Source organism: Fusarium proliferatum (assembly GCF_900067095.1).
Source record: "Fusarium proliferatum ET1 genome assembly, contig: FPRO_scaffold010, whole genome shotgun sequence".
NCBI classification, from domain to species: domain Eukaryota; kingdom Fungi; phylum Ascomycota; class Sordariomycetes; order Hypocreales; family Nectriaceae; genus Fusarium; species Fusarium proliferatum.
The window spans coordinates 1,420,924-1,442,865 of NW_022194799.1; the positions used below are offsets into that span (position 1 = coordinate 1,420,924).

General features: G+C 49.3%; 9 protein-coding genes across 9 annotated transcripts; 8 read left to right on the plus strand and 1 right to left on the minus strand.

Moving 5' to 3' along the window:
• Positions 1-286: 286 nt before the first annotated feature.
• FPRO_11917 (putative BAR domain protein) lies at positions 287-1,615 on the plus strand (the record flags this gene model as incomplete). Its single annotated transcript, XM_031221443.1, has 6 exons — positions 287-330; positions 431-512; positions 572-654; positions 727-1,327; positions 1,384-1,515; positions 1,580-1,615. 6 exons carry the CDS (start codon positions 287-289, stop codon positions 1,613-1,615), a joined length of 978 nt encoding a protein of 325 aa, XP_031087002.1.
• Positions 1,616-2,216: 601 nt separating this feature from the next.
• Positions 2,217-3,036, plus strand: FPRO_11918 (putative NADH-ubiquinone oxidoreductase; the record flags this gene model as incomplete). Its single annotated transcript, XM_031221444.1, has 3 exons — positions 2,217-2,758; positions 2,818-2,922; positions 2,976-3,036. The coding sequence occupies 3 exons, from the start codon at positions 2,217-2,219 to the stop codon at positions 3,034-3,036; spliced, it is 708 nt and encodes a 235-aa protein (XP_031087003.1).
• Positions 3,037-3,497: 461 nt separating this feature from the next.
• FPRO_11919 (uncharacterized protein) lies at positions 3,498-4,706 on the plus strand (the record flags this gene model as incomplete). The annotated part of the gene is made up of 1 exon (XM_031221445.1): positions 3,498-4,706. The coding sequence occupies one exon, from the start codon at positions 3,498-3,500 to the stop codon at positions 4,704-4,706; it is 1,209 nt and encodes a 402-aa protein (XP_031087004.1).
• Positions 4,707-4,739: 33 nt separating this feature from the next.
• On the minus strand, positions 4,740-6,847 carry FPRO_11920 (related to `extra sex combs` protein (WD-40 repeat family protein); the record flags this gene model as incomplete). Its single annotated transcript, XM_031221446.1, has 10 exons — positions 4,740-5,604; positions 5,653-5,753; positions 5,803-5,862; positions 5,923-6,084; positions 6,141-6,161; positions 6,227-6,352; positions 6,409-6,483; positions 6,541-6,617; positions 6,698-6,734; positions 6,785-6,847. 10 exons carry the CDS (start codon positions 6,845-6,847, stop codon positions 4,740-4,742), a joined length of 1,587 nt encoding a protein of 528 aa, XP_031087005.1.
• Positions 6,848-7,663: 816 nt separating this feature from the next.
• FPRO_11921 (uncharacterized protein) lies at positions 7,664-8,005 on the plus strand (the record flags this gene model as incomplete). Its single annotated transcript, XM_031221448.1, has 2 exons — positions 7,664-7,814; positions 7,944-8,005. 2 exons carry the CDS (start codon positions 7,664-7,666, stop codon positions 8,003-8,005), a joined length of 213 nt encoding a protein of 70 aa, XP_031087006.1.
• Positions 8,006-11,311: 3,306 nt separating this feature from the next.
• FPRO_11922 (uncharacterized protein) lies at positions 11,312-13,416 on the plus strand (the record flags this gene model as incomplete). Its single annotated transcript, XM_031221449.1, has 3 exons — positions 11,312-11,339; positions 11,401-11,697; positions 11,762-13,416. 3 exons carry the CDS (start codon positions 11,312-11,314, stop codon positions 13,414-13,416), a joined length of 1,980 nt encoding a protein of 659 aa, XP_031087007.1.
• Positions 13,417-14,072: 656 nt separating this feature from the next.
• FPRO_11923 (uncharacterized protein) lies at positions 14,073-15,110 on the plus strand (the record flags this gene model as incomplete). Its single annotated transcript, XM_031221450.1, has 3 exons — positions 14,073-14,151; positions 14,237-14,807; positions 14,861-15,110. The coding sequence occupies 3 exons, from the start codon at positions 14,073-14,075 to the stop codon at positions 15,108-15,110; spliced, it is 900 nt and encodes a 299-aa protein (XP_031087008.1).
• Positions 15,111-16,217: 1,107 nt separating this feature from the next.
• Positions 16,218-17,783, plus strand: FPRO_11924 (uncharacterized protein; the record flags this gene model as incomplete). Its single annotated transcript, XM_031221451.1, has 4 exons — positions 16,218-16,565; positions 16,626-17,205; positions 17,255-17,652; positions 17,712-17,783. The coding sequence occupies 4 exons, from the start codon at positions 16,218-16,220 to the stop codon at positions 17,781-17,783; spliced, it is 1,398 nt and encodes a 465-aa protein (XP_031087009.1).
• A 670-nt stretch (positions 17,784-18,453) lies between these two features.
• FPRO_11925 (related to helicases) lies at positions 18,454-21,925 on the plus strand (the record flags this gene model as incomplete). Its single annotated transcript, XM_031221452.1, has 2 exons — positions 18,454-19,954; positions 20,007-21,925. 2 exons carry the CDS (start codon positions 18,454-18,456, stop codon positions 21,923-21,925), a joined length of 3,420 nt encoding a protein of 1,139 aa, XP_031087010.1.
• Positions 21,926-21,942: the final 17 nt, after the last annotated feature.

A 21,942-nucleotide genomic window follows, 5' to 3' on the forward strand; every position in this document is an offset into this window, starting at 1 on the left:
GTGGTGAGCCTGTAAGCCCCTCGAGCCCCTGGAAAAGGGAAAAACTCAAGGCTCCAGTCAGCTACAATACCGGGGCTGCTGCTGTGGGGTTTTCTCTTGTGACAGCGTTCCCATATCTCTAACCAGACCTTAAGTACCTACCTGACCTTCATCTTTACCTCACCTACTTCTGCCTCAATCCACGCTGACGCAACAATAGCATCCCCTTTTCACTTCTCCAAATCTTCAATCGACCTCGCATCAAACAACCGATCGAATACTCAATTATCCCGGACAAACCGACACAATGGATTTCGGAAACTTTGGAACCAACCTTGGAAAGAACCTCTCGTATGTGCTCCCCTGGAATTAACGAGATAGCACAGTTGCGCAATCTTGTTCCTCCAAGTGCTGGCCGTGATCGAACCTCAGGCTCACCATGCTCAAACAGCAACCTTGGGGCTTCTATCACCCCCTTTGCGTCGCGCACCTTCCAGTATACCAAGGAGCAGTTCGGTCAAACTGAGGACAAGGTGGGTTGAGCCGTTTTGCACTCTATCGCGCAGCTGGTGTTCTTACATGTGGCCTATAGACCCAACTCCCTCCTGACTACATCGATCTCGAGAAGCGCGTCGATGCCCTCAAGCAAGCCCACCAGAAGATGCTTGCTGTGACGTAAGTCCACTGGATAATCTGTCTGCGTCATCACATGCCAAGGGTGTTGGTGATCTAACATGCTTTTTATAGCTCCCAGTACTCTAACGAGGCCTACGACTACCCCCCCAACATCAAGGAGACTTTCCAGGATCTTGGCCGCACCGTCAGCGAAAAGGTTAGCCTCCTCTCGTCTGCTACCTCTCCCGCCGAAGCCCAGGCTGCCCTCGTCGCCCCTCCCGCCGCCAAGCCTCAACCTAAGACATTCAGCCATGCTGTCGCTCGTGCCAGTTTGGCTAGCAGCCAGCTCCTCCACCAGCACCACACTGGCGCCGGAGAGGACCCCCTCGCAACCGCCCTGGAGAAGTATGCGCTTGCCAGCGAGCGTGTTGGTGAGGCTCGTCTTGCCCAAGATGCCCAGATCCAGAGCCGTTTCCTCGCTGGTTGGAACACTACCCTCAACACCAACTTGACTTTCGCTACCCGCGCCCGCAAGAACGTTGAGAACTCTCGCCTCTCTCTGGATGCCGTCAAGGCTCATGCCAAGGGTACCACTTTCAAGCTGGGTGGCCATGCCCATGGCGACCAGCCCCATGAGGAGCAAGAGTTGAGTCCTGAGGCCCAGGAGGAAATCGAGAAGGCTGAGGACGAGTTTGTCACTCAGACCGAGGAGGCCGTTGGTGTCATGAAGAATGTGAGCTTATTCCCAAAACAATTGATCATCCAGCATGACCGTATTGACCAAATCAGGTTCTCGACACACCTGAGCCCCTGCGCAACCTTGCCGAACTTGTCTCCGCCCAGATTGAGTACCACAAGAAGGCATACGAGATTCTCACCGAGCTCGCCCCCGTTATCGAGGGCCTCCAGTCTGAGCAAGAAGTGCGTCGTGCCTCTGGGTTTTGAGCATAGACACGTAGAAAGGGGCTGACATGTTGTGCTACAGGCCGCTTACCGAAAGAGCCGCGAGGAGTCTTCCTAAGTTAGTGACAAAGGGATGTGTGATTTAACTATGTGTCGCTCAAACACACGGCATGCAAACGCCGAGTCGGACTTTACGTCCATGATATGAGCGAATGCAACGCGTGTTGTGTTTCTTTTTCAGTTTTCTTACTCAGGATCCAAGTTATATGCCTGGAAGGTATAAAATATTGTCTTGATTCAAGTATTGAGATATCAACCACTTCAAGATTTGAGGGCTTCTTTCTTTCTTCGTTATCCTTGCAACGGACTTTATGAGTCTATTGCTAGCTCCAAGATGTAGAGACCGGTGATGTGGTGTGAATGGGTTCAACGATATTAGACCTACATGATCTCGATCAATAGCTGACATGCACAACTGCGACATATCGTCAATTGCAAAATGTTGAGTTGCCCCTGGCCATGATGAGTACCTACAACTGCATATTCAATGATCTGGCATTAACTCGTCATGGTTTGAAGAGTCACGTGAGCACGCACGTGCATTTTGAGACGTCAATGCTGGGGGCGTCTAGTCTAGAGTCCAATGAGGTCAATTCAATTTCCTCTGACCATTCCGTCAACAAAGTCACGACGAAGCAATTGCAATTGACTTCTCCAGGATGAGGCCAACAGCTCGTGTGTTTGCGCGCTATCTAGAGGCCGGTACTCCCACCGGTCTCACTGGTCTCTGGACTCATGCCACGCCCCGATCGACCCTCCTCTACCTGTACGGCACAACCCTCAGCAAGCTCCAGAGCATCCCCGAGACCTCCATGTACCGCCAATCCGTTGAGGCTGTCACCAAGCACCGCATGTCCCTCGTCGAGCAGATGATCCCTCCAGGTTACCACGAGTGGGCGGTTCGCGCCAAGGAGCTCGTCAGCAAGAACTCCTCCCAGTTCCGAGTAGCCAGCGGTCGCGTTGATGGTAGCGAAGCTCATACTGTTAAGCTCGGCGACAAGATCTTTGTGGTGGGCCGAAAGCACGAGGCGGGCGATATTCGAGTCGAGGAGTGGAATGGCGAGGAGGATGAGGGCCCTGAGTACGAGGGAATTCGAACACAAAAGGAGCGAGAGGACCAGGTTACCTGGGCAGAACGCAAGCCTCTCGAAGATCATGAGAAGATTGAGTGGGAGGATGAGCCTCAGATGACTGCCGACCAGTACGTTATCTCTGGACATTCATAATTGGAAGTGACAGGCCGGCTAATTCGCACGACAGGGTCCACGAGCTCGAGCAGAAGATTGGAGCTGGCCTTATCGAGGAGGTTATTCAAGTTGCCGAGGGTGAGCTTAAGCTAGTCGAGACCATGGAGAAGACCAAGGTGTAAGTTGCAACGATTATATCGACAGTCTGGAATTATTACTAAAAGCTTATAGCTGGGAGGATCTCGAGGAGAAGCCCGTCCCGGGTCAGTGGACTTACTTTGACCGAACCTAAACAGAGCCAGCAGTGGAAGATGAAGCAACTGATTGTAAAAGAAGAGGGGATTTATGTACATAGGATGACTATGCTGGGCTTGGTGATTGGGTCAATAGTTAGAAATGAACCTAAGAGCTCTCCTGATGAACCAGGATGTGAATTCATGACATCAACTGCTAACAGTACTTTAACGTGCTTCGCCTTCACCAAGCCGAGGTGTATTCATTTTTCATCCTGCGTGTTCATTGCATCAGGTTAGGTATGAAGACAGTTGCAGCCGAAGTGTTTGTCTTTCTGCAATTCGAAGCAACGATATACCTAGGTACAGGTAGGTAAGCAACATTAGTGGGGCCTTGTGTCTTACTTAGTAGATACCTTAGTAGGGTAACTACTAGTTAACGTACCTTGCCTACCAGGACTTTCAAGATCTCTTACATCAACCAGCATCAACCTCAGCGTCACTCATAATTCCATCGCAAATGGACTCCTTACTCGATCCGCCATCATTCTCACAACAATCAAGATCAAACAAACGCAAACGGTCAGAAACAACAGATGTCGATTCTCCAAGCTCAAAGCCCCAAAGCTCCATCAACCCTCTCAGCCATTCTCCTGGTGTAGTTGCCCAGTTCGCTGTCGCCGGCCTCTCAGAAACGGATGAGAACCCTTCACAGCGCATACGCGACTTTCCGCATCGCGGTAGCTCATCTAATGAAGCCTTTTCTATTGAAGCTGAGAGTGATGAAGACCCGGAAACGGAAGGAGACGAAGCAGCACGCCCAACGTCTAAGAAATCCAAAAGTCGTAAACGAGGCGGTCATTTTGATGTGCTCCTACAGTCTATTCACTACTTCCTTGATCGAGGAGAGATCCCTAAGGCATCTCGTGCATATGGCCTTATTCTGCAGCTGCGTCCTTCTGGTCTCCTTGTCGATGTTCGACATCATGATCTCTGGGCCATGGGTGCAGAAATTCTCATGCGTGAAGGTGAAGACACTTCACGGCAAGATGATGGTTCACATGAGAATCAGCTGAAATCTACCAAGAGATGGGGCCGGGCTGCTAATATGAGCAAGGTCAAGGCCTACTTCGATACACTGATACAGCAGCATCCCTATGACTACAAGACCCCAAAGGTCGTCTCAGCCTTGGATTTCTGGATTGCTCTGTTTAGCTGCGAAATCTACAATACGCATACCGAACATATACTGGCCATTGATCGACTGGAGAGCGAGATTGATGAAGAGTCTCGCCGAGAGTCTTTCGGCAATGATGAAAGCATCGCAAGTGACGAAACAGACAACGTGGAAGCGAGGAAACTTCTCAAGAAGGACGAGCTGCGAGTCCAAGCATTATCCATCATGAAGGACATCACGAAGAGGATGGATGTGTTGATGCAGGATATGCCGTACTCAAGGAATCAACATTATCTTCGATTGCACGCCATGGCCTCTTTTTACATTGCAGACCTAGTTATTCCCATCAGCCCCGTCTCGCAGTATCAGGCCGAAGAAGTGCAGAAAGCAAGACTGGCGGAACAACAGAGTGCCAGAAATCATCTGGAGAGAATAATCACATATGGAGGCGAGTTAGACAAAGCTGCATGGAAAGCTTTGAACCCTTCAGGTGATGTCGAGGGAGATACTTCCATTCCACTCTACTCAAGTCTACCGATTAGGGGTCTCTAGTCTTGATGATCAACGCATCCTTCGGCCGCCATACTAACTCGTACCGTTTTGGATAGGGGCAGATGTGGGAGCGGACGGAGGGACAGATACAGATACAGAAGCGGACGCAGAGGCAGATGCTCTTGATGTTGACCCTTTGTTAGCCCAGCGCTGGAGGATCAATGCCTGATTCGAGCTTCCCACCACGACACACCACTCTCCTCCGGGACTCCAAGCTGCCTGTCGACCCACAAAGTTGGCAGATGAAGACTCTGTCTTATGTGCCTTTAATGGCTCATGGGGATCCTCTTGGCTGTACCTCGACGCCCACGTCTCTAAGGTCTCTGCGTTATAGTCGCCAATCTCTTCGCTCAGCCTGATTGCATCTGCCCGAAAGGCGCTCGGGATGTCCTTGTCGGCCCCTCCGCTCCGGCCTTTATTAGAGTCCGTCTTGGGGGGTCGACCCTTCACAAGCCGCATCCAACTTGGATGGGGAACTGGTTTACTCCTGTCCCTGTTGGGGTCCTTCAGCACTTCCATGAACTCTCGATACGCTAGCAAACGTTCAAAATCCCAGAAGAAAACGTTCCCACCAGCATTGCAAAATGCTAAAACTGGATGCTGGTCCGGCACAAAATGTAGCTTGAAACGCATGAAGAACTGCGGGCCACAGTTGGGGGTATGGAACTGCAGTAGCATGGTATACTGAGAAGGGCACTGGGGAGACATCGTTGGAACAAACGCTGAACGTGTAAGACGGCTCGCCTCATCGTAATTGGTTGGAACGGTTGTCTGAGCTGTCGGCGCCATGCTCTGGGGAGGGGGAGGATTTGCAGAAGAAAAACCCTCTATTCTCCAAAGTGAGATAACATTGTCATGACATGCCCTGGAAAGGATATAGTCACCGTAGAAGGCCACGCTATACCGTGTTAGCATCTAGATCATCAGATGTGAACACAGAACCTACCAATCAATGATACCACTGTGGACTGCTGAGGTCGAAAAGTGAGGGTAATGGACACGGACAGGGGTTGTGATGGCCTCGGTGGGGAGATCTGGGAGCGTCCACTTTGATGAATCAGAAATGTCCGCCTGAAGCTTGTTGAAGCATAGTTACCAGGTTGATAATCTGGTCATGTCCAGCAGACAGAATGTACCGGCCAGTGTCGTGGAAAGCCTGTCAGCAATTGTCAGCATTCAAGAGGAAGACCATGATGAAATTAGTAAAAAATCTCACCAAGCTCAGAAGATCCCATGAATGCCCTTCGCCGGCGAGGATAACCAAGCAGGGCCGGTTTGCGTGGACTGGGTCAAGACTCCAGACACGAATACTCGTGTCACCAGAAGCGGAGGCGATAATAGACGGGTCTGCGGGCGAAGTTGCTAGATCATTGACATCCTGCTTCAAATGAGTTTCTGTGTCAAGGCATGACAAATTGAAGCTGATGAACTAACACCTCCATGGCCAGTCAGGCACTAGAATCAAGCAAGAAAGAGTCAGCGACTGCCATTGCACAGCATTTCCCTGGAATAGAGGATACCCTGTATAGTTTCCCGTTCACAACATCATAGATCTTGACTTTGGCATCGACTCCACCAATGCATAGATAGGGGGCGCCTGTTACGGGATCTTTTGTCCAAGTACAACAGCATGCGGAAGCCTCATCCTAGACAATGTTATCAAACCGCAATGGGCAGGCAGAGCACATTAAGCAATACGCACATCATCATCTCTGATTACCGAGAGGACCTCGCATGGGTTGTTGTCAGCTGTGTGAGATAGGGTGCAGATAACCACCTAGGCACGTGTGAGAACTCATTCCGTCAGCGTTGAACAGGCTGAGGGGAGGCTTACATGCTTTTTGCTGATAGCGGCAAAGACTGGTTGTGCATCAAGCGGCTGGTAAGGACAGAACTTCACATCGAAGAACTCTATGTTTTAGAAAAGATAGTTCTCTCGTTAGAAAAGACAATGCATTGACTATTGAGTGTAATGAAAAAAGGGGCTATACCAGCAACGTTGTCATTCTCGAGAAACTCTGTATCGTTCTATTGCATTTGTTAGTTTCAAAGACTCTATGGGGCTTACTGATAATTACTTCTAGCGAGAACGAGGAACGAAGCTTGGGAAGCTCAAACGCGTTATCATCGGCGATAGCCATACTAGCTGGCTGATCAACAGTGACCGTTGAAGATTATGGTATGGCAACGAATCTTAGATACGGCCTTACAATGTTGCACACAGGGTGCTATGAGAATCGCGGCGAGATGACGAGAGCGTTTTCTCCTCTTGGGCGTGTAGACGAAAGCTGCTTGCCTGCCTGATGCTGTATCCTTGAAGGCTTTCAGTCTGAGACGCGAGGTTGGGAGACTGACAACCAAGTAAACGCCGTTGACGAGAACTCAAAGAGCAGCGCCTTGAGACAAGAAAAGAAACAAAATCTTTGGGGTCTGAGTCGCGAATATCAGAATTAATAATATGGTTAAGAAGCCGCCATTTATCTTGCTTTGTCGTTCACGTCAAAAATCCAGGATCAAGAAGAATAATCATCAACGCGATACGCGTCGAGTTGAATGATGGATGCTACGTTGGTTTCATGTTGTGCTGTCGAAAGAAGAGCGACGACTAAAGGTAACTTAGTAGGAAGAGTGGATCTGAGTGATGAGCAAGCGCAGGCTCTGGTTGGTTGAATCGACGAGCGGGAGCTTTCATTGGCGAAGCAATCGATTCTACTTCCCACCTGAGCTGAGGCTCCTACTCTTCCTCCCTCACTTCGCTAAATCTATATACCTGAGATACTCTACCATCAGACAGTCTGAAATTGGATTCTATAAAAATACCTAGGTTGAGGAGTCAAATATCAGACTAAGCGAAGATACCCAGACCAATGACGGGTATCTAACGTACGTCTCAACGGCCGCCAGCTTGCTTTGGGTTTCGGTTAGTCCTTCTTGTCAATGTCAAGAGATGGATCGTGATGGCCATGGAGCATTTCCTCCTGGCTGCAGAATACTGTACTCTTCTTGCACTAAGTACATATCACCAATCATTCCTCTTGTTACATGCCGTTCACATCTTGAATCCAGTCTCCCTTGCAGAACCTGCAGCATCGCAGAATCATCCTCAAAGTCAGTTGCGCAATTGTCACCTCTGGAATGCCAGCTTCCAAGTTCAAGAGCTTGTGGCTTTGCATATCAAAGGCAAAGGTAGAGAATCGCCCTCTTGGTGCCTCGTATGAGTCTTGACATACACCGCAGAAACGAATGTCGTGAGCTCGGACATGTTATTACCCATACACCTCGAAACTGCGGAGCTGTGAGATGTCCATACAGAATCTCACCTACCGGCATCACCACCTTGCACAGCCGAGTGCCTGATCTCATCGTATCCGATCCAAACGTGGTGTTTTGAAGGAACTCACTGCCATTCTGACGCACAGTCACTCATTACACCCGCATCGGCGTGTCTCTGGCTCGTATCCGTCTCGCAATCCTGCGTGTAGCATTGATGCATGATCCCGTGACCATGAATAAATCTAGAAGTTGTACGCTTCATCTGAAGACTTTCTCCTGTTCATGACGCTCAAGATGTCTGCCAGTCTTCATGTCTAATTCAGTTTGCTATGTTTCAGCCTGCACTCTTGTGACTACTGGCTACATTTTCAGGACCAGAGTAACATTTGATGCACAAAGAATGGATGGCTACCTGTCAACCAATCAAGCCTCCGTCACGCTAGCCTCACTATCAAGGTCCTATGTAGTTAGTTGTCGATCATCAATGTCAGGGACTGGCAACTGAGCACACCAAGCCACCCACCCACCATGGCAGCACGGGCGTTGACGTGCTAGGGTGTTCAAGGGTCCTCGCAACGACTTCCCGATAAATTTCGCCGAGCTTCTAGTGAGGGACACAAGGACCGTCTTGCAGTATCAGACGGTGCTCCATCGAGAGATGGGCCGGGCCGGGATTGAACTCATCCGTCCACTGGTCTCTTGTGGCTTCAGCAAGGGCGAAATGACCTAGCCAACCGTTGTCTGTTATCCAAAGGGTTGTGTGACGGGAAAGGCGCCGTCAACCGACGACGTCCAGATCCCGCGCTTGAATAATGGGCTTCGGCCCCTAGACTACAGTAGGACCAAGACCAGGACCAAGACCGGGTCTGAGTTACACTCCGCTAGGGCAAGGTTCTTTCGATGGATGCGCCCTCAAAAGATACCTGCTTAGAGGCAGAGCATTACCGAGGTGGCCACAAAAGCAACAACGGCTGCTCCCTCCTTAGTGATAACGCTGTTGCGTGGAGTTTCGAGGAACGCGGCATGCTGAGACGGATGGGGGCATGGCATATTGTGGCACAACAGACAAAAACGAAGGATCTGGTCGTGCAAAAGTGTGACGATTAGTATTCATGGAGAGATAGGAAGAGACTACCTGTTACAGATGAGGCAACAAAGAATTGTGTCACAAGAGGTATATGCTGGTCCGGGTACAATAGTCCTGTATTGTTGTAGAAGTTATTCCTCATCTTGAAACGCTGAAATTATATGTTATGCAGTAGCTAATGTATATCCCTGAGTGATAATTGAGAGAAGTATCGGAGAGAACAAAGCCAATTTCTCGATTGATAGTACAAAAAGCTCGATCCCTGTTTAAGCTCTGTCGTTTCGACATCGGAGCGGCGATTAATTGTGGTTCCCGTCTTTCGGCGATTGACAGCTATTCCTCTTCCGTAGATGGTCGTGAATCTTACTCGTCATTCTGTTCAACGTCATTCCTCATTCCCTTCTCCGCCATCAAAAAAGAAAGCCACAGCACCAAGGGAAAGAAAGAACATGTACCGAGAGTAGACGAACCTAGCAAAAAGTTTGCGCGGTTCGAGTCATGAGAACAATGAGGACTGCAAGCCATTTCCTTTCAGCTTTTCAAGGGTTGGTGGCTTGGTTGGCTGTCCCAATTGTTTTCTCCATTCATTGGGTTCCCCAACCGGATAAACCTGCAGCAGAGACAGATACTCTTGTTGTCTCTATTCTCGAAACTCGCCCACCACCGAGTGTCAAGGATGGCGTTGAGCTTCTTTGCTTGTTCCCTAATACCAAGACCACAGAAAATACGTAATCCAGTAACACATCGTGGCCACCCTCCAGAACTGCAGCCTCATTTCGAGTCGAGTCGAGTCGAGTCTCCCTAGGTATAGTGGTACTAGGTTAGTAGTACCTTAGTAGTCGAGGTACAGGACGGTACTGTACCTACATACAAACGGTAACTATATCCGCCGTCCGTCAACGGTGCATCCGACGAACTTCGGGGTTTCTTCACCATCGCTGCAAGTGGCATTTCGTGTCCCTCCTAGCCTTGAGCTTTTGTGTGATGGGGTTGGAATATACCTTGCAAACAACCTTGTCTCAGATGCATAAGCCTCCTTGACGAGGTACTTGTGGATGACGATTCTTTTTCGACAACAACATTGTCTTTCGGGTATATCGTTGACGATATCATTTGCGATCCGGGGACTTCAGGAGCAGTTCAAAATCAAGCCAAAAGACCAGGACTGGACTCGAAGAATAGTCGAGCACTATACTAACAAATCTTTCAGCTGTGACGTCGAGTGTGGACAGCCTCTTCTAATTAAACGGCAAACATCCATCGCAAACCAACCAGCCAACCAACCAACCAACCTTACCTCTTCAAGCCCCCGGTTAAGCCCAGGGGAGAATCTCATTTTTCATTTTTCACCCTTCACTCCCTGTTTTTGTCGAGCCTCACATACAGATACATACAGACAACACTGTTGAGTTCCCCATTCCCGGATGCGCGTTGCTCCGGGGCCATGCCAGACTGGATTCGTGCACACCCCTGGTTCACAGTTGACAGCCATCTCTTGGTCGCTTTATATATATTTCTTCGCTGTCCGCACTTGCCTATCTCAGTCGCAACAATTCAATTTATTCCCATTCTTCATTCTCCTCAGTGCTCTTAGGCACCATAGAGAGAACTCTACAACTGCCAGGTATTTCAGTACCCGAGCGTCTATCTATTTACTACTTGACCAAAGTACTCTCCGATTGTCCATTATCGTCAATCTCAGTTTCTCCTTCAAGAGATTCGTGATCTGTATGACCAGATCAACAATTGCCTCATCTTGAACAACTCCCAAACACTGTACTTCTATTCTAGTCCCTATCTAGTCCCTAAACCCCATATCACTAGGGCCTCGGATTTGATTACCACGTCCGTGCTCTATCATCCAAGATATCTTCCACTACCCGCCTCTAGATCGCAAAGTCTCACACCTACTATCGACTAGATCCACTCTGGCAGTTAACGCCAAAAGACACTATCTCAAGTTAGCGAGTTAGACTTATCGATGGTGGGAGACCTCCAACCCACTTACATCACTTCTCTTGTTCTTCGACTCTGATTTATACGCTGTCGAGTCCCTTCGTGCACTCGCTTAAACTCTGATCTCGAACAATCATCCAATACTCGTCTCTCCAGTGACCATTGATTGGTATTAGCCAACATTCACGGGACACGCCTGGCCTGCACACTGCGATCTCTCGCTTTCAATTAGAACTCTACTATCAGGCCAATTCGTTGCGGAGCTCGCTGCTCTTGCGCCGTCATCTTCATGGAGCATACTTTCTTGACTATACATAGTGAGCTATCTCTGTCCCTGCGTCTTCTCTCTCAGACCTTCACTAACCCGTTCTCGCCCAGATTTACACCCGGACGCTAATATCCTTTATGCGTCTGATTCCATCTTTGAAATTCTTGGATACTCTCCACAGGACGTCATCAATAAGTCTGCTTTTGAGTTCTTTCATCCGGATGAAGTCCCGTATGCGCGATCCGTGCATAGTCGTGGCGTCTTGCTGGACAAGGCTGCCGTTTTGCACTATGCACGTCTTCGCTCTCATGATGGTCGTTGGGTAAGCAGTGAATGCTGCTTCTCAATCGTCCACGATATTCTTTTTGCTTGTATAAGTATCTACAGGCGTGACGCCAAGAGTGAGAGTATGTTCACCGCAGTTACCTTGCCCCCTTGATATACCCTTTTGCATATATTAACAGAATTCAGGACGTGCCCTGGACGCACCACAAGTCCGGCGTCTCTTTTCACGCTCTCCTCGAGACCCACGATATCACATGTTGCAACACCTGTCCCCCAAGTTCAGGCTGCCACCTGTGGAGCGTGAACCCCGAGCTGCTCTTATCCTTAATCGGTTTACTAGAACATTGACTATTATGTTTGCAACCGATGCTGTCGCCTCCATCCTCGGCGTTCCTGCCGATCAAGTTCAACATAAAAGCTTCTACGAATGTATTCGAGAGACCTGCCTGGATGATGCACTCAAGTGCATTGAGAGTGCGAAAGCCAACGATTCCATTGCTTACTTGCGATTCTGGTCTCGCGATCCACGACGACCCGAAGACTTCGAGGAAGAAGGCAGCGATGTTGATGAGGAGTCGACAATTGATGGTGTTGGTGGACGAAATGAAAGCGAGGGGCCCCGTCACTTTAGAAACGGCACCACCAACAATCCGTCCCTAGACCAGAATGGATCTGGAAGCGGCTCGATGGCTCCGAATCAGCAACGACGTGCTGAGAGCCGCCGCTCCAGCGATTCTGAGGGAGGTGGTGTTAAGTTGGATGGTGCCATGGATCTCGATTCCAACTCCAACTCCCACCGGGGTTCGGCAGGTCCTTCCATCAAGGTAGAACCTGATGTGGATATGCAGGATGGCATTACTTCCAACGAAACATCTGGTGAATCCCGCACTACGAGTTCCAATGCTCTGGGTTCTAGCTCACGAGCAACTCGTTACCAGACTCCTCTTACACCACAGTCGCCGCCACCACCTGAGGATAACGTGTCCCAGGCACGCAGATCCCGCAATCGCCCAGCACAACACCTGGCACCTTCTGTCGAGTTGGAAGCGGTCGTCTCATGTACCTCTGATGGTCTTGTCGTCATCCTCCGCCGAGCAAGACCCCAGATTCCCAGTGTTGAGCCTCCCCAAATTCCTTCTACCTTCGACCACGGTGTTTTCGCTGCTCCTTGGGCGCAACAACCTGTATATCCCCGTTATCCTCACGAAGCTGTTCTCAACTTCCAAGCTTCGTATGCCCCGCACCGTATGCCACCGCGAAGCGGTATTCAAGCTGCTGGTGGCCCCCCTATGGATCAGCTCATGCAATCTATTAGAGATGTTGCCGTATTTGCTTGGGCCCTTGTGGGTATCAACGGAAACATAGCATCTTATGGTCATGGCCAACCGTCAGGAGAGGCTCAACCTCCCGACGGTCTCCCCATATGGGACCCTGAAGCGGTAGACGCCTCTTACGAAGGGCCTTACAACCAGGCTGCTCAGCGATGGGCTCAAGAGGCCCGACGACAGCAGCCATCGTTCCATAATCAGGACTCGGTCTCAACTGAGTTTTCAATGGAGGGAACAGCAGACTATAGTACGACTGGTTTGGGATATCAGAACCGTGCGGCCAATGGCCATGGTAATCCATGGTATTCACAACCATCAGCCCATCAGCACAACCAAGAGGCATTTGCCCAGAACAGCCGTCAACACCATCAAGATCCTTCCAATATTTCGGCTTCTTCAGTGAACCAACAAACAAGCCAGTTGAGCGATGGGCAGCATTGGCTTGGAAACCCTCAAATTCCCACCACGTCAGCCGAGGATCATTCCCATAATCCTCCAAACGGATGGCATTAATATGCCGTTCGAGGTGGGGTCTATTGGAAAGTATTATGGAGACGTACATCATTGATCATGAAATATTGAACAAATGCAAGGAGAGGGGAAGGATTGAATGGTGTGTTTGTCAATGAGCTTTGACTTATTAGCCTGTAACTCAAAAGAGCCCAGTGGCTGTAGGCTTGTTTCTCAATCACGAAGAAGCTCTGAGTCGTACTGATGTTGTACGCTAGTGACGAGAAATGAGATGATGCCGTTAGAATCGTCAGACAATATGAATTAGTAAAAGCCTGGAAGGTGGTTAATATATTTTTATTTCTTCGCGCTTCAAAGAAGAGATTCCATTTCTCGTATAGCAAATGTGTGTTTGAATCAGAATTATCTGTCATTCAAGGGATGCCCTTTACCTAGAGGCTCCCCTGCCCGTACCTGACCTGGACGGCGCTGTGATTGGCTGCAGTGAAAGGGAAGCTTGGGCCACCTTGCATCAAGGGGCCCATTTCTGGAGAGGCGACCGTGGAAGTTTCGCCGTTATTACCTACATCATAGAAATACGTACGTCAGCTTCATATTCATCAGCTTTCACACGACTTCTCTGTGACGCCGGAAAGAACACCACAATACTAATTACACAACCGATTGTTCATACCGAGCGACACGATACTCTACATATCATGTCAGCTTCCAACGCTCGAGGGCACTATGCCAACCCACCTTTGGAGGATGAGGACGACCTGATCGACCCTGATGATGGTAAGAGATCGCACACTGGGCCCTTATTGTTGCTGGAACATGCAGAGCTCTATTCTCTACTCCGTGGAAGCTGACCTAGATTCAGCCGATCTCAACGACTTTGACGACCCTCTTGCGACCAACAACACCCGTCAGCCCTTGACAGGCAACATTGGCTCCAGCTCATCATCGCGACCGTTGAACGAAGGTTATCTGACCTCACGAATCCCCGGAGAAGACCGAAGAGCTCCTCAAAATACAATTGACGAATCCGTATGGGATACATTGCGTCGCGACCTGCTCGCTGTCTGGGCAAAGCTCAGAGAAGTGCTCTACCCGCGCTATCTCCTGGGTGGTACTATGTTCGATAACGAGGGAGGTCTGCGCGGCGCTTATTCCAGCATCCGTGGCGCTGGTCTTTCAGGGACAAGGGAAGAACTCACTGGACTGGCGAGCCGTATGGTTGATGCTGAGGCTCTGCTCCAGAGCAACATGACTCCTGGTCTTCGCGACTGGGATCTTTGGGGCCCTCTGATCTTCTGTCTTCTTCTAAGTGTTCTCCTCAGCATCACCGCTCGATCTGAACAGCGTGATGCTGTATTCAGTGGCGTCTTTGCTATGATTTGGCTTGGTGAGGCTGTCGTGACGCTACAGATCAAACTGTTGGGTGGTAACATGTATGTTTCGCTGTCTGGGTTTGCTCATGTGAAATTCGCTAACTTGCTCAAAGCTCCTTCGCTCAGAGCGTCTGCATCATCGGATACACGCTTTTCCCCCTGGTTCTTGCTGCTATGATGTCTGCCCTCGGCCTTCACTGGATCGCTCGCATCCCCATCTATATCGTCCTCATCAGTTGGTCTCTGGCTGCTGGTGTCAGCATTTTAGGTGGCAGCGGAGTTGTCAAGAACCGAGTTGCCATTGCAGTGTACCCTCTACTTGTCTTCTATCTCGGTCTTGGCTGTCTGTGCTTTATCAGCTAAGACGGGCTCGTTACCAGGAAACGTGACTCGGTATGAAGTTGCTGCGATTTTAAAAGACGGAGTGGTTAAAATGGTTGATTTAGACTGATGTATTCTTACTTGAAACGAACCGAAACCTGACTAGGACTGCGATGTTTAGTGTTTCGGTGATGGAGTGGAGTCATGGACTGATTCCTAGGGTTCTTAAACTGTTCTTTGCAAACATGTATCACTTTTATCATGGTATGCTTTGTCGAATATGGCAGTTTGTTTGTTTGTTTTCCCGAAACGGAACAGATCCTGGAGCGATTAACGCGCAGATACGGTACCGAGCCATTGGGTCCTATCTTATCCTATCCTAGATACTGAGATTTCTAGGCATATGAAAGGCTGATAATGAGATGGCCACACATTCATCAATGATACTATTAGTAGTTCGAACTTGTTTGTTGTGTGACAACTGAACCTCAAGCAATGCTACAACCCCTGCTCCCGGAGTAGAAGCACTAGGTCTGCACATCAGATATGAACTGGCGGGCTTTGGTCCATTCAAGATCGGTCAAGGCAAGGTACCTAAGTAGGCAATGTTTTTGTTTTAAGGTGGAACAAAGTCATGGTTAAGGATCAAATTTCAGTACAAAGCCAATTTATATATAGTATTTCGGGGCGTTTCACATTTTCCCCAACTGTCTGTGATCATTTTGTCTTTGTTTAATCGTGAAAATGACGTCCAATCTCGATCCTCCACTGTTACCCCTCCTGCTGGCGTGGATATTAGCGCTAGGCGGGCGGTGAATACCTTAGCTACAGTACCTAGGCTCAGTTGTCTAGGTAGGTTAGCTCTGGTTATTTTGACATTGGCGATTCTGCATGTGTTTGATTGGCTCCACGCAGCGCTCAACACAACCTTCGATTCCAACATCCAAGAGTGACCCAACTCAGACAACCTGCGCCCAGCCTGATTCCAAGTCCAGCGCATGTTTTTGCTCATACATCACCCGTGATTCTCGGACCTTACATGTCTTGCTCTATATCCTATGCTATAAACTCAAGTTCAGCATCTTCCCCTTATCAAACCCAATCCTCTTGTCGTTGATCTTCCGTCATCACACCAAGCCTTTGGACGCCATGGCCGACGACGCTCCCGATGCCAGTCCCAAGAACGAACCTCTCAACGTCGAGACCAAGGAAGACGCAGAGACTCGCGCTACTCGTCGTGAACTAAAGCAATCCTCTATCTCTGACCCCCCAACGTCTGGTCCAGAAGATGCTGCCAACACATCGGATGCGCCCGATAATGACTTGAAGGAGCAAATCGCCTCCCCTAAGAAGAAGCGCGCGCATGACCAACTAGAGGGAAACAAAGATGCTGAAGAAAACGATTCGAACAGTGTGGCATCATCGGACTCGGCCAAGGATAGAGCTCTACGAACCGAGCCCGAGAAGAAGCGACATCGCGACGAAGATGCAGATTTGGTATGCTAACCACAGTTTTACTTGCCAAGTGTAGGGGCTGGACTAATCTTTTCTCTGCAGCCATCAACGATTGCTTCCAGCGAGGTGACCAAAGACACCGAAGCCGGCAAATCAGCGACAAAACAGTCCCAAGGGCAAACATCTGCCAGCGCTTTCGCGGCGTCTGGCTTTGGCAAGCTGTCGTCCGGGACTTCGCCCTTTGCTTCTCTTGGTGCCTCTCAGAGCGGAAGTGCGTTCGGGTCACTCGCTGCTGGAAAGCCCTCGCTTAGCTCATTTGCTTCTAAGCCCTCATCTACAACAGCACAGCCTGCCGCGCCACCTAAGCTGACCTTTGGAAGCTCAGGAGGAGCGTCGCCTTTTGCAGGGTTATCAACTGGAAGCAATGGAAGCCCCTTTGGGGGAAGCACTTTTGGATCTGCTCTAGGGGGTACCAAACCTCTCTCGAGCTTCGCTGCGCCTGGTGCGGAGCCCCTCAAGAGCGAGAAACCTGCGAAGCCATTTGGAGCCCCGGATAGTGAATCCGAGGACGGTGGCGAAGAGGAAGAAGAAAGAGAGGAGAGTGAGCAGCCTCCTGAAGCCGAACGTGCTGTTTCGCCAGAGAAGGAATCCGACGAGAAAAAGAAGCTTAAGTTGCAGAAAAGCGAGTTTCATATCTATCTCTTTGTCAATTTAGTTCTAACAGTTACCAGTCGAGGTCAACGATGGCGAAGCCGGCGAGGCAACGGTTGTCTCTGTAAGAGCCAAGATGTTTTACCACGACAAAGAGGCCGGCTGGAAAGAACGAGGTGCGGGCATGCTTAAAATTAATGTGCCTCAGGCCTGTGTCGAGTACGACGAAAATGGCGCTGTTATCCCCGGATCATTTGATGCTTCCGCTTTAGAAGTGGACGAGGAGGCTGCAGGAGAATCCCAAGGCCACAAGGTTGCCCGTCTCATCATGCGCCAAGATCAAACACATCGAGTCATTTTGAACACAGCGCTTGTCGCCGCCATGAAATTCCAAGAAAAGGCTTCATTGAAGTCTGTTGGCATCCTCTTCACTGCTTTCGAGGGTGAACAGTCCAAACCCGTGAGCATCACAATGAGAGTAAGTCGCAATGCCTTGGATTTCCTATATGCTACTTGGAACTGACAAATGTCACGTAGATGTCAGCTGCCAACGCAAAGCTTTTCATGAATGAGATTGGAATCATTCAAAAAGAACTCCAGAACAGTTAGTCACTGTTTGGAAAGCTCTTGCAAAGCTGTTAAACCCCCATAAAGAGGTGATGCCCTGCCTCGAGCCCTGATAGAATCGCAAACGGGGATTTGCATTGATACATGAGGGGAGCTAGTCCAGCCAGTTGCCGTTTATGCAAGTGGCAAGCAGGGCAGATGATTAGAAGGTCAGAAAGTCGTGCCCAGCTTGGAGCACACATGCTGATACAATGCACCGTGAGAGCCTGGTCGCTTTCTGGCTTTTGCACGGAACCATGGATAGAATTGTGTGTAAAGAGCCATCATTTGGGGAGCATTGCTGTGTCTTTAACAATGGTATTGGGAAGCCATTAGTATAAGTCCTGGACACAGGACACTGGACACTGGACACTGGACACTGGATAGGGTAGATGGAGATTGAGTTACAGCTATGTGCTGGCCATGAAGTCATATTCGTACAAATAAACACGCTTCGATTGATACAATAACATCTGCATTTCTGCTAAGGTAGGTAGGCTTTGTATGTCTCATCACATTTGCAGTCGGTGATGTTGTAATCAATGCACGTGATTTGGCATCAATTTCGTGACTCGAACCGTGCATGACGTCGCACTTGCACGTATTGAAACGGCTTTGATTTTATCATGAGCCCAGCCTCGCCTCGCACATTCTTTCAGTTCCCATTAATGACATGACAAAACGCAAGGAAATATCAGGCCGAGTTAGTCCCAGCACAGAATATTCACTGCCAGGAACAAAACGCAAGCGTGATGGCGGCGAGGACTCAACAGCCGAGAGTCCGACTTCAAGTCAGCCGAGCAACTCGAAATCTAGAAGGGGAGGAAAGGGGGGGAAAGCACGGCCGACCCTTCACAAAGAAGCCAGCAGTTTGGCCGTACCCTGTTCTGTGGAATGGCCAGAAGAGTTTAAGAAGGTTGAACGAACGCATCGAGCTCTCAATCTTGTCTACACCTTTTGCACCACACGAAAACATCTCGCCACGACATTTCACACAATAAAATCTGCCGTTGAAGCCCATATCAAGCGGGAACTACTGGTCGATGAGATTGCTTCCATGGTAGCGATTCGCCCTGAGGGTCTTTTCTTTGCATATGTCGACGAGAACATGCTACAACTTGATGTCAAAGGCACTGAAAGGGACGACGTCTTCCGAACTGGCAAATCATTCAGGTCTCAGGCTCCTGCGCATGATGCGTCAGTGGGCGGGTACACTGGCATGGATGGCCTTGACAAACAACATGATCGGGATCTTGAACCTGCAGGACGAGAAGTCCTTTTTCTCGAATTCATCGATGGCGATCTGAAGAGACAAGTCCCAGGCAAGTCTGGCGAGCCAACGAAGCCAAACCGAAAATTGAGAGACGAGCAGCTGAGAATGCCTGTTTTTAGCCAGAAACAGATGACCAATCTGATCGAGAGGCGTAACCAAAGATTCACTAATGCTATTAATGCCTTCCTCAATGAATGCTCCGAAGATGGGATTGATCCACTTGAAGTTCTCAAAGAACAAACACAGGCATACATCCCGGCCCCTTCTGCCCAAGAAGAGTTTGCCCCGGACAAGGCAGCCGATTCGATACCAGAGAGCATACCAAAGGAACGAAAGACCGTGCCAGAAATCGTACAGGAGCTCAAGGAGAGCCCCTGGTATACTGGACAGATTGTCCCTGATGGGCATCGAGTATTTGAGAAGCAGGAGGCTGTATATGGGGACCTCAACTTTCTTTTGAGCCAGGATTTGGTGAACGCTCTATATAACGCCAAGGGAATCACACAGTTCTATGCGCATCAGTCAGAGGCCCTCAACAGTCTCCACGATGGCAAACACGTTGTAGTATCAACATCGACAAGCTCTGGCAAGAGTTTGATCTACCAACTCCCGGTCATTCGTGCCCTCGAAGAGGATTACAACTCCAGAGCAATGTACATCTTCCCCACAAAAGCCTTAGCACAGGACCAGAAGAGGAGCTTGAAAGAGATGATGAGTTATATGCCTGGTCTTGAAGAGACTATGGTACAGACATTCGATGGGGATACTCCAATGATTGAGCGCAATGAGATTCGGGAGCAAGCAAGAATAATTTTTACTAATCCAGACATGCTTCACATTACCATATTACCCCAAGAAGAACGATGGAGATCTTACCTGAAGAACTTGAAATATGTCGTTGGTAAGCGCTTCCTTTGATTGACCCTTTATATATGCGTATTAATCGTCAACAGTGGATGAGTTGCATTATTATAATGGTCAAATGGGGTCTCACATGTCCTTCATCATGCGAAGATTGAGGCGAATATGTGCCGCCGTGGGAAACCGGCGTGTCAAATTTATATCGTGTTCTGCTACAGTTGCGAACCCAGAGCAACACTTCAAAACAATATTCGGCATAGAAAACGTCCAGCTGATAGATTACGATGGATCTCCATCAGGACGGAAGGAGTTTTTGTGCTGGAACACTCCATATAAAGACCCTGGCGATCCTGCATCTGGCCGCGGCAGCACCAAGTTTGAATGCGCGCGACTGTTTTGTGCCCTGATGCTAAGAGGTGTGAGGATCATTGCATTTTGCAGAGTTCGGGCGCAATGTGAGCTGCTCGTGAGCACCATCAAGCAGGAGCTCGAGAACCTGGGGCGGCCAGAATGTACCAATCTGGTGATGGGATATCGTGGCGGCTATACAGCACAAGATCGCCGCAGGATCGAGACTGAAATGTTTCAAGGTCAACTGCTTGGAATTGTTGCAACCACTGCGTTAGAGCTCGGCATTGACATAGGCTCCCTTGATTGTGTCATGACGTGGGGATTCCCTTATACGATTGCCAACCTGCGACAACAAAGTGGCCGTGCTGGCCGTCGCAACAAGGATTCACTTTCGATACTGGTTGGTGACGGGTTTGCCACAGACCAGCACTACATGCAGAATCCAGACGAGCTATTCACAAAGCCCAATTGTGAGTTGCAAGTTGATCTGGAGAATATGCTTGTGCGTGAAGGACACATTCAATGCGCGGCATATGAAATGCCAATACGCCCGAAAGATGATGCAAAATACTTTGGCAAAGACTTACCGAAGATTTGCATGGAACGCCTAATCAAAGATGACATGGGCTTTTATCATTGCCATGATCGATTTCGCCCTGTCCCTGCAAAGTATGTTGCTATACGAGACACAGAAGATGACCACTTTGCTATCATAGATATCACCAATGGCCGGAATGTTGTTCTGGAGGAGCTGGAGGCCTCAAGAGCAACTTTTACACTTTATGATGGAGCCATTTTTCTTCACCAGGGTAATCCCTACCTTGTACGAGACTTCCAGCCTGACAAAGGAATGGCCAGGGTGGAAAGGGTCAAGGTTGAGTGGACAACTGTTCAGCGTGATTATACTGATATCGATCCCACGGAGACAGAGGCCATCAGAAAAATTTCGAGTTCTCGATCGCATGCTTACTATGGAACAATCAAGATCCAGCAAAACGTGTTTGGATTCTTCAAGGTCGACAAGAAGAACCGAGTGTTGGATGCGGTACACGTAGACAATCCACCAGTCATACGTTTCAGCAAGGGAATGTGGCTTGATGTGCCTAAGAAGGCGATGAGAATTCTCCAAGAGAGACGTCTTCACATTGCCGCCGCGATACACGCTGCAGAGCATGCTATTATGAGTTTACTGCCAGCCTTCGTTATCAGCATGCCTGGTGATGTACGAACAGAGTGCAAGACGGCGGTGAAAGAGTTTGCAAAACAAGAATCACAGCGGAAGCGACCAGCACGGTTAACATTCTACGATGCCAAAGGTGGTGCAGGAGGATCAGGTATCAGCACGAAAGCATTTGACCATGTCGATCTACTACTACGGGATGCGTTGAAGCGGGTCGAAGACTGTCACTGTGAGCGAGGTTGTGTTGAATGTGTGGCATCGGAGTTGTGCAAGCAAGCGAACGAAGTGATGAGTAAAGTTGGTAGTCAAGTGATTCTCAAGACTCTGTTGAACGTCGAGATTGATATGGAGTCACTGCCGATGGGTCCAGAGTTAAACATTCCCATAGGTACCGAGACAGTCGTTCTGGCAGAACCTGTTCCATACCGGGCCAAAGAGACTGCCTTTGAGAACCGCAGCATTACCGATAACAACGGATAAATAACAACATGAGGCCT